General features: G+C 49.5%; 1 protein-coding gene across 1 annotated transcript in view; it reads right to left on the reverse strand.

Annotated features, from left to right (window-relative positions):
* Positions 1-699: 699 nt before the first annotated feature.
* GGT5 (gamma-glutamyltransferase 5) overlaps positions 700-12,648 on the reverse strand; it is a gene marked incomplete at its 3' end in the record, with an annotated part of 15,174 nt that continues 3,225 nt past the window's right edge. Inside the window, exons 2-10 of the mRNA XM_010078448.1 lie at positions 7,815-7,945; positions 6,051-6,140; positions 4,730-4,919; positions 4,043-4,200; positions 3,477-3,626; positions 2,934-3,067; positions 2,128-2,330; positions 1,609-1,700; positions 700-809 (exon numbers count right to left, since the gene is read on the reverse strand). Coding sequence (XP_010076750.1) covers positions 700-809; positions 1,609-1,700; positions 2,128-2,330; positions 2,934-3,067; positions 3,477-3,626; positions 4,043-4,200; positions 4,730-4,919; positions 6,051-6,140; positions 7,815-7,945 — 1,258 coding nt within the window. The remainder of the gene's footprint in view (positions 810-1,608; positions 1,701-2,127; positions 2,331-2,933; positions 3,068-3,476; positions 3,627-4,042; positions 4,201-4,729; positions 4,920-6,050; positions 6,141-7,814; positions 7,946-12,648) is intronic.

A 12,648-nucleotide genomic window follows, 5' to 3' on the forward strand; every position in this document is an offset into this window, starting at 1 on the left:
TGATACACAGTGATAGTGCTCACCACCCGCTGACCAAGGCTCAGCCTGTTTCTGTCTAACAATCCTGGAGCAGGGCAGAGTCCCGAAACTGCAATCGCAGAATGGAGATAAGAGCCTGAGTGTTGGAGAAACTGAGATAACCCTGAGAGACAGGTGACCCACAGGGAGATGACTGGGAGCAAGAGAAAGTACTTCCAGACAAAGCCTCACCTATGGCATGACGTGCATGATATGGAATAGACCACTGGCCAATTTGGGTCTCAGTCCCAAACCTAAGGTTGAATCCTAGGCTAGTAACTGGGGCTGTGCTCCCTCCCAGCTTCTCCTGTGCCTGCAGACACTGGCACCTGAAAAGTCCTTGACTGTCCTGGCAGCAGCTACAAACAGCAGGATGTTATCAGCCTTCTCCTCAGCACAAATCCAAAACACAGCCTCACATAACTACTATGAAGAAAGTTAACTCTGTCCCAGTCAAAACTAGGATTCTTGTTCCTTCCAGCATGTAGCTTAGCAGTTTATTTTTGGGGCCCCAAGGTTCTCTGCAATGTCTTTCTTCCTAATAACTTCTTCAAAATTCTTCCCTTTCAAAAAAAAAAAAAAAGAGTTGAGTGCGGCAGCTGGCACTTGCTCTGCTCTCCACTGTGCAGCCTTTCGTGACTTCTAAATTGCAAATGAAGCACCAAGGAGACTGCTACTCACCATAGCAGTAGCGCTGATAATCCAGCCCCCACCTGCTCCTCCGATCACCAGCATGTCTCCTGTCTTGGAGATGAGAATGGAAGGCACCATTGCTGAGGGCGGCTTCTCTCCTTGAGCAGGGGCACAGAGTATTATTCCCGCCATGTGGAGGAAAGCACAAGTTTACCTACCTCACACCTCTTATATTCCCCATGGAAAACCAAGCTGCTGCCCATTCCTCAAGAAGCTCAAGGCTTTGAGAAAAAGTGGCTTCCTTGTGCTAAGGCCTTGTCTCACTAGAACCTGGCCCTTTATGGCACAGGCTAAACAGGAAGCATCTTTTGGGGCAGGGCACGCTACAAGCCTTCAGGACTTGCTGCAGCTCATTCAACCCAGCTGAGGAACCATTAGCAGCAATCCTGCCATCACAGGACTGATGTCCTTTCTCATGGCAGACCCAAGGGAGATTGCCTCAGGGACAGCTTATTTCACAAAGCAACGTCTCTGCATCAACACGCTTGTGTTACGGAACTCAGTGTAAGCCTATAGCGTTGCTTATTGTGCAGCAACTCTCTACTTTGCCATAGATGAGCCTAAAAAACTCAGCAAGCTTGCCTCAGCAGAAGTTTCTTCACTTCTTCCCTCCCCCCATCAATCAGCTTCAGCTTTTTTTTTTTTTTTTTTTTTTTAAATCTCTGATTTCCCTGATCAGAACCAAAACCTCCCATGTTTCCGTGTAAGGGCATATGTGACTAGATAAGACACACTACGGGACTTTATTTTCTGTTAGTCTAAAAACAAACTTGCTCTGATGCAGACCTCAGAAAGGAAAGCATGCCTGCAGTTTACTGCTACTCCCTGGCCACTTGTACACAGCCTGCATATCTGTCTCCCGGCCCTGGGTTTTATTTTGCAGGTGCGAATACTCACCTGGTTTAATACTTCTGTTTGCTATGCAGAAATCGGCGAGTTCATTATTTAAAATGATCCCAGTTTGGTTAGAATATACAAAGGAGCCAAAGCTGCAGTGGAAAAAGAAACAGCCTTTCAGTGCTGCTGTGGAGGACACTAACCGAACTTGGCACCTCGTGGGTTACCTCTGTCTCCTCCCAGCCTGCAGCTGCCTCAGGGAGAGGGTCCACAAGGGGTTTGTGCTGCTGTGCTGGAGCCAGCACTAAGCTTCCTGATAGTGGTGGAAGTGGGGATTTGCCCAACTCACAGAAACTCAGCAGAGCTCAGCAAGTTATTATGTCTTTGTGACCTGTGACATTCCTTTGGGCTGATGCTCAGAGACCTTTGCTGTCACATGAAAAAGGCGTTCACGAGTAAGAGACTGCCTAAACCAGTGAAGCCCAAGGGTTTGGCATTTCTGGTAAACAGCCCTTGCAGTACCCTGGGAACCTGATACACGGCCTGTGTGACTCAGTTACCAACCCCTTGGCTACTCACGGGTAGTTGATGGTGCTGGTGGCGGACACAGCACTGCCATCTGCAGCGAGCACAGAGATGTGGCTTGTGCCCTTACTTTTGTATCTGTGGTTGTAGATGAACTCCAGCAAGCTGTAATGGTTGAGTGGATGGTCACCACGGGCATCAATTCGGCTTCTGGCAAGCTCAGCAATCTTGTCAGACAGCATGGTCCCCACAGTCACCTGCAATGACAGCAAGGACACTGAGCTTCTATCACCAAAGCATGTCTTTGGGGACAAGGAAGCCTGGGTGGATTCAGCCCCAATAGTCAGCGCCTGGGGACCTGCACTGGCTGCATTCAGCCCCAGCCTGAATCCACAGGCCACGCTCATCACAGAACATGAAACAAGCTCAGTCCTGACACACCTTGGTGTTGGCATGAGCATGTGCACCTCTGTTACCAGGCAAGTGGGCACCAGCCTACAGCTGAACAGAAACTGCAAAGTAAATGGCCTAATGCTGCCTCCACCTTGGCTAGCCAAACAGCATTGCTCTTGACTAGCAGTTTGAAGCATTTTCTTTCCCTCTGTGTCTGCAAAGCAGGAGGGTGTCAGAGCATCGCTTGCTGCTGTACCATTGTGCTGGCAGCAGGACAGGCTGGGCAACAGGTAGCCTGCTTGAGGGCTTAGCACATTGGCTAAAATGAGTTGGTGACAATGCAGGTTCAAAAAAAAAAAAAAGCAGGAAATGACCTTCCCTGCTTCCCTGCTGTCATGCAGCAGTGCAGAAGCAGCTGCCAGTGCTGCAGGCGTCTGTGGCTGCCATTATGCACCATGCCAGCTCACCTGAGCTTCGGAGAAGGCCGGGTCACTCATATGGGGTTTTAGCATATTGCCAAACTTCAGGGCCTCTGCAATGCGATGGTAGGTTTCCACCTTCTCCTTGGGTGTCGCCAGTGAAATTTCATGAAGTTTATAGTCTACGGAGCAGGATGAAATAATTTTATTAATAGACCCAAGGTAATGTTTTTTTGAAGAATAGTAAAGAAAGAGTTGAACCTCCTTTTCCCATTCCAGTTCTTACCAAGTTTCCCCTATGCTTTAGCAGGCTGTGGGCACAGAACCAATTAAGTACTAATTTCCACTGTGACTCCAATTCCTCTCGAAGCCTTGGAAAAATGATGTATCCTTTGGCCTTTGCAGCAGCTGTGGTGATGCTGACCCAGTGTGAGAATGAGACAGTTCATCATCATGCTGCATAGCATGGTCACGCTGCTGCTTTGGGGCCCATTCTGGCTCACCAGCTCCATTTCTGCCCATTACTTTCTGCTGCTGTAGAGCAGCACTCTTTGCAAACCTCTTGCTCCCCCTTTTCCCTTAAGAATTTACCTTCCAATATCTTGAGGATGAAGAGGAGCACAGCACCTCCCATGGGCGGTCCAGGAGAAAACACTGTGGTGTGATTGTTCAGGGTAATGTTCAGTGCTGAGGACACCTCTGCTTTGTATGCCTGAAGGTCCTCCAGTGAGATACTGGACCCTGCAACAGAAAAAACAGACGGGTAGTGGGCGTTAGCACATTAAATTCTAGCAGGTGCTATGGGCTGGCTGCATCAGAGCCTTGGTACAGCTTGTAAAGAGCTGTCCCATATACTGCAAATTCCTTCCACCAAGCACTGCAATGTCTTCATGTGTCCTCACCACCAAACCCCAGGACACCACAAAGCCTAAGGGAGCTGGAGAGGCCAGCGCACGAGCACCGCGGGTGAGTGCCAGCACAGCAGGTGGCTCTCAGCCCTGCTTCTGGGCCTGAGTTACAAGCACTGGGGAAAGGTGTCCCCTGTCCATGGCAGGTATCACCCCAAATGGCAAGTGTTAGCTTTCCCCTGGTAAACACTCACTGCTAGCCAACAGGGAAAGGCCTGTCTGTTAGTATGGACTGTAGGTGCTACTTACCAGCTTTCCTAATGTCCTCCACTAGGGCCTTTCCTATCTGTCCCTCATAAAACGCTGTAGCTCCATTTTCCGCTACAGCTCTCAGTGTTTCCTGCAGTGCTGGCCACCTGAAGGTCTCTCCGTGCCTCAAAAACCTCTGACCATCACATATCAGCGGGCTGTTAAAGAAGAACATCCATCAGTTTACAGCGTGTGTTTATTCTATCCCCAGCTGCTTTGGTTTACGCAAGTCTCCAGCCAGTGCTACACTGCAGTGCACATGGAGAAGTTCTTCTCAGCCAATTGCTACCCACAGCACCAGGCAACTCTTTGCCCAGACCAAGGTTCCTCCGTGGGACTTAGTGCTTTGACCCTTGCTCAGGTCAGGGGGGCTTCTCCAAATGAGTGTCTGCTGCAGGGCCCTGCTGCCAGGGGATATTTCCACACAAACGGAGACAGGCCACATACAGCCCGCTCCTCCTCATGAGAAGATGTGCTTAGCAGACAGCTTCACTGTGCCAAGCCACTCTAAATTACAAAAAAAGTTTCTGACAGAGAAAAAAAAAATTAAAACACTTCTGTTATTCCCTCCCTCTCCATAGCAAGTATTTACAGAGCAGAAGCCGCAGCAGCGCTCCATGTCAGAGGAAGGGTCTGAAGCTGAGGGACCAGTGGTCATCACACTGCAATTCAATTCATGGCTCTTACCACAGGTTTTTTCCAGGACTGGCGAAGTCCGGGTGACGGAGCATTCTGTCCATAACCGGGGAGATGTTAAGTGGCTCTGAAAGGAGCTTGATGGTTGGTTCAAACAGGGCTTTCCATGGTAAGCGGCCGTATCGCTTATGGGCTTCCTCATACCCACGAAGTTCTCCCGGTACAGCAATCCAGCGGGAACCTGAAGAACAGAACGGCAGTGTCACACCCAGTAACTCATCAGCGTGTTTCACCTCTCTGAAAGCATTCCAATGGAAATCTGGATTTGTAGAGGCAGGAGCACAGCTTCTAAAAGCAGGTTTGGTTTTTTAATTTCTTTTTTCTGTTCACATATTTCCACTACCTCACAGAAGGGGTATAGAGAAGCTGGAGCCAGGCTCAGAGGTGCACGGTGAAAGCACAAGAGGCAGCAGGCACATGCTGCAGCAAGGGAGATGGCAGTGGGACATGAGACAAAGCACCGAGGCAGAGCCTGGTCCAATACTAGAACAAGTGAAGCTGTGAAACTCTCCATCCTTGGAGAAGCTCAAAAAAGTGACAGGACAAGGGCCTGAGCAGCCTGAGCTAACTCTGACATCACTCTGCTTTTAGCAGGAGCTGAAGCAGAGGCCTCCAACTGTCCCTTCCAACCAAAATTGTTCCTGATTCCTTTTCAGGCTTTTCTTCCAAGGATAAGAACATCTCCTCCAGGAACTAGGATACTCCCCAGAATAAAACATGCTAGGGGAGGAGAATGAATGCAGCAAGCAATGTGGAGAGATCCAAGATGTGCTGCTAAAGCAGAGTGCCTGCTGCCAAACCAGTAACAGCAAATGGACGTGGAACCTCTTCAAATGGGAGAGAGGGGAGGAGCTGAGCTACGGTGGAGCCCAGCAGCTCGACTCCTGATGCTGCCAGGTTGCTTCCCCAATGTAAGGACATGGGCAAGCGCAATAGATGTTGATTTCTTTTGTTTCCACGAAGTCTGAGCAGCTATTGACCTTATTTTTCTCTGTTAAGAACTGCTGGGAAATGAGTGCTTTGAGAAATCTGGTCTTGCAAAGCAGACTTCCTATGAAGAGACATTAAGCAGTGATTTCTCCTCATGCTTTGCTCCCTTCGCTGGTCAGGTTGCCAATGTTACTACGAAAAGGCATTTTATGGACCTAGTATTTTTTCTTACTTTTGCAAAAAAAACAATCCAGGAAGACCGCGAGCAAATACACAGAACTCCAGATAAAGTCAGGAAGGCCCTCGTTTCCCCCACCCTGAGCTTTGTGCACTGCACGCCAGGAGGGCGCAACAGCCCTCACAGCCCCGCCTGTGTCCTTACCGATGGGGTAACCAGCAGCACAGCCGGACAACAAATTGTGCGGAAACACGCGTGGGACTGTCTCACGGGCATTGATCACCTCGACTGTTCCTAGAAAGAAGGGGGAAACGTGTGACATAACATTGTCCTCCTGAAGCCGGTGAACATCCCACGTCAGCCGGGTGTGAGCACCGCACAGGCTGCCGGCCCACAGCCCACAGCACCGTGCTGAGCCACCCTCAAACCTTGTGCTGAATGCGTCAAGCACACTTGCAGGGTCAGGCTGCAGGCAGCACACACTGCTGTTTGCTCCCACGCTTTTATTTAGAGCAAACCAAGCAGTGCCTACCCAGAGGCAATGAAGGTACAGGGACAAGGCCAGGGCCTGACTCCAGCCAGTTACGGTCCCCCCCAGGGCTCCTGGGCCTGGGACACGGCCTGGGACACGCTGCTTACAGCTGATTTGCGGGTTCCTGCATGTCCTCTGTAGGTGGGACATGTCAGAGACATAACAAGAGCCTCATGCTCCTTGGTGGGCCATTTTCCAAGTGATGGCAAGGCATGTACATCGTGTTTGTAAGCAGACTGGTGACACTGAAAGACCCTCTATGTATCAGGAAGCTTGAAAAGAAAAAAACAGAAAACAACAACAACAAAAACCAAACCAAAAAACATGAAAAACCGCACTTGTATACATCTGTGCTTCAGGTCTAGCCCATTATTTCGTCCCCTTCTCTGCCCTGTATTTCTCTTTTCCTGTTGCAGGCCACAGAGCCAGCTGCGCTGCAGGAGCCCACAGTGCTACCTAGTGTACCAAGCACCGGGCTGCGCACGGCCACCGCAGCTCTGCGCAGCAGGACAATTCAGGTAACAGAAGAGCAATGTTGATGGGAGACAAAGTTACATGGCTCTGCCAAAAGGGAAAAAAGAAAGATACAGGTGTTTTGCCAAATTATGCTATTGCCTAAGATACACTCAAGTGTTTCCAGACTTGTGACTCTGTGAGACTACTTGGCAGGGTTTTTAAAACTACAGTATTGTTATTGTGTTCATTGTTGATTTTACTATTTAGATCTCTAAGCTCTGGGGGCTTTTGGGAGCCAAGGCAGTTAAAAAAGAAACATTAAAAACATAAAGCAAGAACACAACACTAGGGGTTACGCCAACCACAGGAGGGCTTCCCAGCAGGCCCTGGACATTGCTAGATTTAGATTTCTGAAGGGAAGATGCATCTCCTGAGACAGGAAGTCTCAGTGCCGCTTTGGGGAGTCCTACCCACGCCCGTGGGACAGCATGAGATGCAGCCACGATGTCGCAGCACTGCCTGAGCTGCTGATGCAGGATGAGCCCCTGACGTCCCAGCCTAAGGGCTCAGCTGAGCCAGTGACAGCTCCGTATTGCTGCGCTCATGGCCAGCACCCACGCCTCACTTTGCTCCCGTCTGCCTCTGTGGCAGCCCAGAGGCAGCTCAGACAGCACCGCTCACGCCTTACTGCGCTGTCAGCTCTGTGACTTTGAAATATAATTTGGGATTGCTTTGGAGGGGGAAGGAGAGGCAAAGTCAGTTCATCTTAAATCCAAAGCTCCTCACACACACTCTGTGAAAAGATGCACTCTCTGAAACAGATTCTTTGGGTTAAGAGCAAAAGCATGGCTTGTGATCAGAGGATGTGGCTTTTATATTCAAAAAATAGCTCAGAGGGAACATGAAGGATTCTGACTTCATGGCAGCTGTGCTTCTACAGGGAGATGGGGCGCGATGGAGAGGCCAGGGCTGGCCCTTACCTGTGCTGGCATTATAGATGGTAAATATCACCCCACCACCCAGGCCTGAACTCTGAGGGTTCATCACTGAGGTGCAGATCAAGCCAGCGATGGCAGCATCCACAGCTGTGCCTCCACTTTTCAGGATGTCCCTGTGGTGGAAATGAAGGAAAAAAGACTGTTAAAATCCAGGGATGATGGAGTGGGGTCGGGGGGGGCGAGATGAAATTGTCTCCCTGGGGTGCTTGCAAGGCAGCCCCAGCTTGAGGAGAACAGACAGCAGTTGGAGAAAGCTATTGGCAGCAGCGTGGGGTGTGAGAGCGCAGAAACGCGCCTTCCTTCCCATGTTAAGTCTCAGGAGTTTGCTTCGCATGGACCCATTGTTCCATGTGGAAACTTAACATGTCAATTAGCACAAAATCCAGGCCCTAATTCATTGCTCTTACAATGTGCCTGTCTGGGCTTATGTGATATTAGCATGAAAATCCCACCCCACTCCCTGCATCCCCAAAGGCAAATTCCTCCCCTGACCCAAAAAAAAAAAAAAAAAAAAAAAAAAGAAAAGAAAAAAAAGTCAACTGTTTCTACCTAGGCACAGCCACACCAAAGAACACACTGGCACTGGGGCAGCCTAATGCTGTTGACAGCAATGAGTTTTTGCTAGAGAAACGTGTCTCAACAAATGCTTCCTTCAAGCACAGCTGTAAAAAATCTCTTCCTTGCAGTGGAAATGGGGTGGGGTGGGGTTTCCTTGCACAGGCTGCCAGTAGCCAGCACAGGTATTTGCTAGGAGGGTTTCCGACTGCTTGGGTCAGGCTATTGCTTAGATAAGACAAAGGCCAGAAGGGAAAGTGGAATAGTTCATCAACTGGAGTGCAACTGCTCCCAGAGGCTGTGACAGGAACACGGAGCACATCTAGGGACTGCTGTTTATTTTACATCCATTGATGTGGCTGGGACCTGCTGGGGCCGGGAACAGGATGCTGCCAGCGGGTGCACTGACTGCAGCTTTCCTTTGTTTCCCTAAGTGCCTTTGGAACCACGGCCCAGAAGGAAATGGCATGTGGACAAGTGGGGAGAAAAGAAATGGAAGGGAACCACTGGGCTTTCTGTTTGGGGTCTGCATGGCTTTTAGCCTCCTGGCAGCAAGCTGCTCCCTGGCTGTAGCTCTGGAAATGGAGACTGAGGCTCAGGCTTGCCCATTCATCTCCTTGCAACAGGGTTGAGACTCTCGCCACACGAATGTCCATGGGTGGTGTTATTCTGAAACTGAAGCTTTTAAATCGCTAACAATAGAAGGGAAGGACACAAGGGCTTCAGGAGAAACAGTTACCCCTGCAGAAGGCCCAGACAGCAGATTAGAAAGTTGGGGAAAACCATGTTCTGAGATAGACTGCAGTGAAAAACAACTTTTAAAATAAACTTTGAGATTGTATGGTATTCATTTCAATGCAATGCATTAAGACTTTAATGTGGAACATCAGACACATTTTCCCAAAGCCTGAAAAGCGCCAGATTCTCACCCAGGCTCCCAGCCACATCCACAGAGATATGTAAAAGCTTGTGCATCTTGCAATACCTCTTGTCCCGGGACCCTCCTGCCACTCTCTGTCTCAAGCTGGTGCCATACATACCTCACCGTGTCCCTAGAAACACTTCTGCCTGCAGGAGCAGTCCCTGATGAAGATCCTCATCCCTCCTTGTGTCATCTGGTGACGGGCATCTACCTGCTCCAAAAGATGAGCTGTTCCACCCCGACCACTGATCTGCACCAAGCCAGCATGCTCTGCACTGGAACTGCACGAGCTTAGCATGCTCTAAAGGGTGACAGCAGTTAATTAGTTTATTAATTTAATATTTGTACACCTACATGGCCCATTTCTGGATGATGCTAACTTTTTTTGGTGCTCCCAAGTACTTGTTTATAAAAGCAACACTGTGGGCTAAATACCCTTTAACAATCCGCAAATGTAGTGCCACAAGCACAAAGCGTACAAACCTGGGAGTTTCTTAGCGTGACCTTATCCACGCTCCCTCCCTCCGGCACTCCCAGTCAGACGCAGAGCCAGGATAACACAAGCCGCATACACTCCAGGTTGTAGCTGTGCCCTTGGGTCCCACTGAGATCAGGGAGGACAAATGAGGTCTCAGTCTCAGCAGAAAAGGTGTCTCTATCTGCTACAGAGAGCAGCAAACTTCTTCAGGGAGCTGAGACCTGGCCTCTTAGTGCCAATGGCCAAAGGGACACAAACTTCCTGAGAGCATCAAGGAACAAGAGGAAGGCATTTACCGGCCAGTGGAGAGGACTTAGCAGCGCTGCCAGGATGGACACATCCTGCCTGGCATGGTCGAGGCAAATCAAGGGCTTATTTATGAGCACTGATTACTCCAGCGTGCCAGTCCACCCAACAGTTTCCAGAGGGGTCATGCCCAAGACACTGACCCTGTGCGTGCTTCAGGAAGGCAGGAAAGCCAGGGACCGTCTTTATTGTTCCTGCTCTGCGCCTAGCACAGTGCTGCCCTGATTTTTGGCTGCAACTCCTTGGTGTTAACACAATACAGAGAAAATATAACACCAGCAGCCAACACAGAGACACCTTTGCACAGAAAAGCAAAGCATATTTGCTTTTTCCTTTGTCATTAGCCATCGTTAATCATATTTTGCAATATAAACAAGATGACAAGAAAAAATTAATTTCCAGATAAACCAAAAGTGCTTTACATTCCTGTTTGCTGTGTGGTGGCAACTGTCACTGTCTCCTCTGGTGGCAAATACTCCATCTAACAACACGTACTCAAACATGTTTCTTGCTCAAGGGAGGGAGGGCTTTCAGTGAGCACCATGGGATGGAGAGCTAAGGCCTCCCACCCGCTCGCACAGCGTGCGGCATCTGAGCCCAGCTCAGTATGGGACGGGCTGTGATGCTGGGCACGGTCCTTTGCCTGCCATGTCTTGAGGGACAGGGGTTAGGGGGAAGGGAGCCGAGATTCTTCCCCAAAACTAGGCACTGGCTCTCCCCAGAGCAGGGTCCAGGGCCCACAGCCTTTCTATGCTATCTGCAGACTGGCTCCCAGTCTCAACAGCTTTCCCTCCAGCCTCTCTGGAGACTGAAACACAACAAAAAACCACTGAGTTGGTGCTTGGCCTGTCACACTCAGCTCCCCATGCTTGGCTCAGCCGCTTTCAGCCAGAGCCCTCCCACTTCCTTGGAAGCCATGCCGGGGGAATTTGGGGCCATTATGTCTTTCTCATCCAGCTGGACCGTCCCATTAGATTTATATGGATCACTGCTACAACTCGCTTAATTATAAAGCACGTGACCCCCCCAATCAAAGTGTGGTACCTTACCCAGTCTCTCTAGAGACGTCTTAGCACTCCAGCTGTTAAGACCTGATAACAACATGTTTTGTCCTATATCCTTCCTGCCACATAGCTTCAGCTTTAGGGTTTGGCCATTAATAGAGTTTCCTTCAAGTCAGGAGCAGAAGAGGATGTTAGCAGCCAAGTCCCACTCCAGCAGCAGCAAAACAGGGCTTTACCCTCCCAGGAAGGGTAAATGATGGCACTTTGCTCACATAGTCCTCACAGCAAAGACAGGCTGTGCTGGGCTGCAGACCAAGCCTGCTGTTCCACTCTGGGATAGAAGGAGCCCTGAAGCCATTTTAAATACACTGGAAATGCGAAGGTATTAAATGATACTGATTTTTTTTTTTTTCTGCTAAAGAAAGCTGAGGGCTAGGAGGAGACCACCCACTATATAGGAGCTGCCTGCTTAAGATTTATGAAGAGCAAAAGCAACAGTTGTTTCTGTAAAAAAGGGTTAGTTACCAAATTTAAAACTGTTAAAATATGAGAATAAAGGAAGGCAAATCCTTTGGGATATAAACATTTTCAGAAATGCTGCTGAGCCATCACTGAAAAGGATTTTTGCAACAGATTCTCTGCCTAGAACTGAGCTTCCCAGGACCACAGGCATTTTCTGACCATTAAATTCTCACCCTCCCCACCACCCTGACCCCCAGGCGGGTGTTCATTTCAGAAAAAAGTCAGTTCCCAGGGTTTCTGCTAGGTTACACTGGAGACGTGGGATGAGAGATGGCTGCTGGGCCAGGTCAGGTCAGCTCGCCTCCCTGCAGTGTCCCTGGGAATGAGCACTCTTCCTAAATCTCTCCCTGGCCTTACGCTGGCTCTTGTCTCTTGAGTGATGTAAAGATTTCAGAAAGTCCACCTTCACACAGCCCCAGAATATACAAACACTGTCTCCAGAGCTGGAGAACCCAATCCTGAAGATGACAGCTGAGCACAACTGAAGAAAAAGAGCAGCAAAGAGGGGCTGTGACTCTGTCCCCCATCTCCTGCTTGTACTAACGAGTTAGAGAGCTACACGGTTCCCTCACGGAGCCTTCCTTCACAGCTGAACTACCAACAAGGGCCATGAGGTGTTTTCCCCAACACACCATCCCACTTGTTAAAAGACAAGACTGTTCTTTGGGCAAGAGGTTCAGTTGTTCTCAACAAGTTCAATTAAAAGTTCCATTAGGAGCACACACAGACTGTGTCTTACACAGCAGCATCTTACACCACCCCAGGATCCTGTAACGCCCCAGGAATTTCATTACTGTTAATGACAACTCGGAGCATGTGGTTTGGGTTTGGTTTGTTTTTAAAGGAAACAAGATTTTTTAATTAAAGAATAAAATTTATAAGTAGGTCAGAGGTTAGGTGCTGCTTTTAGCCTCCAAGGCTTTAGGCGCCACACCAGTGCAACTGGTTTAGTGCCCACCCTGCACTGGAGGTTCTCCGAGCATTCCCCCGCATGGGGTCCCGGGGGCTTGCAGGGGGGATCTATGGGAT

This window comes from Pterocles gutturalis, unplaced genomic scaffold (genome assembly GCF_000699245.1).
Source record: "Pterocles gutturalis isolate BGI_N339 unplaced genomic scaffold, ASM69924v1 scaffold1818, whole genome shotgun sequence".
In the NCBI taxonomy this organism is placed as follows: Eukaryota; Metazoa; Chordata; class Aves; order Pterocliformes; family Pteroclidae; genus Pterocles; species Pterocles gutturalis.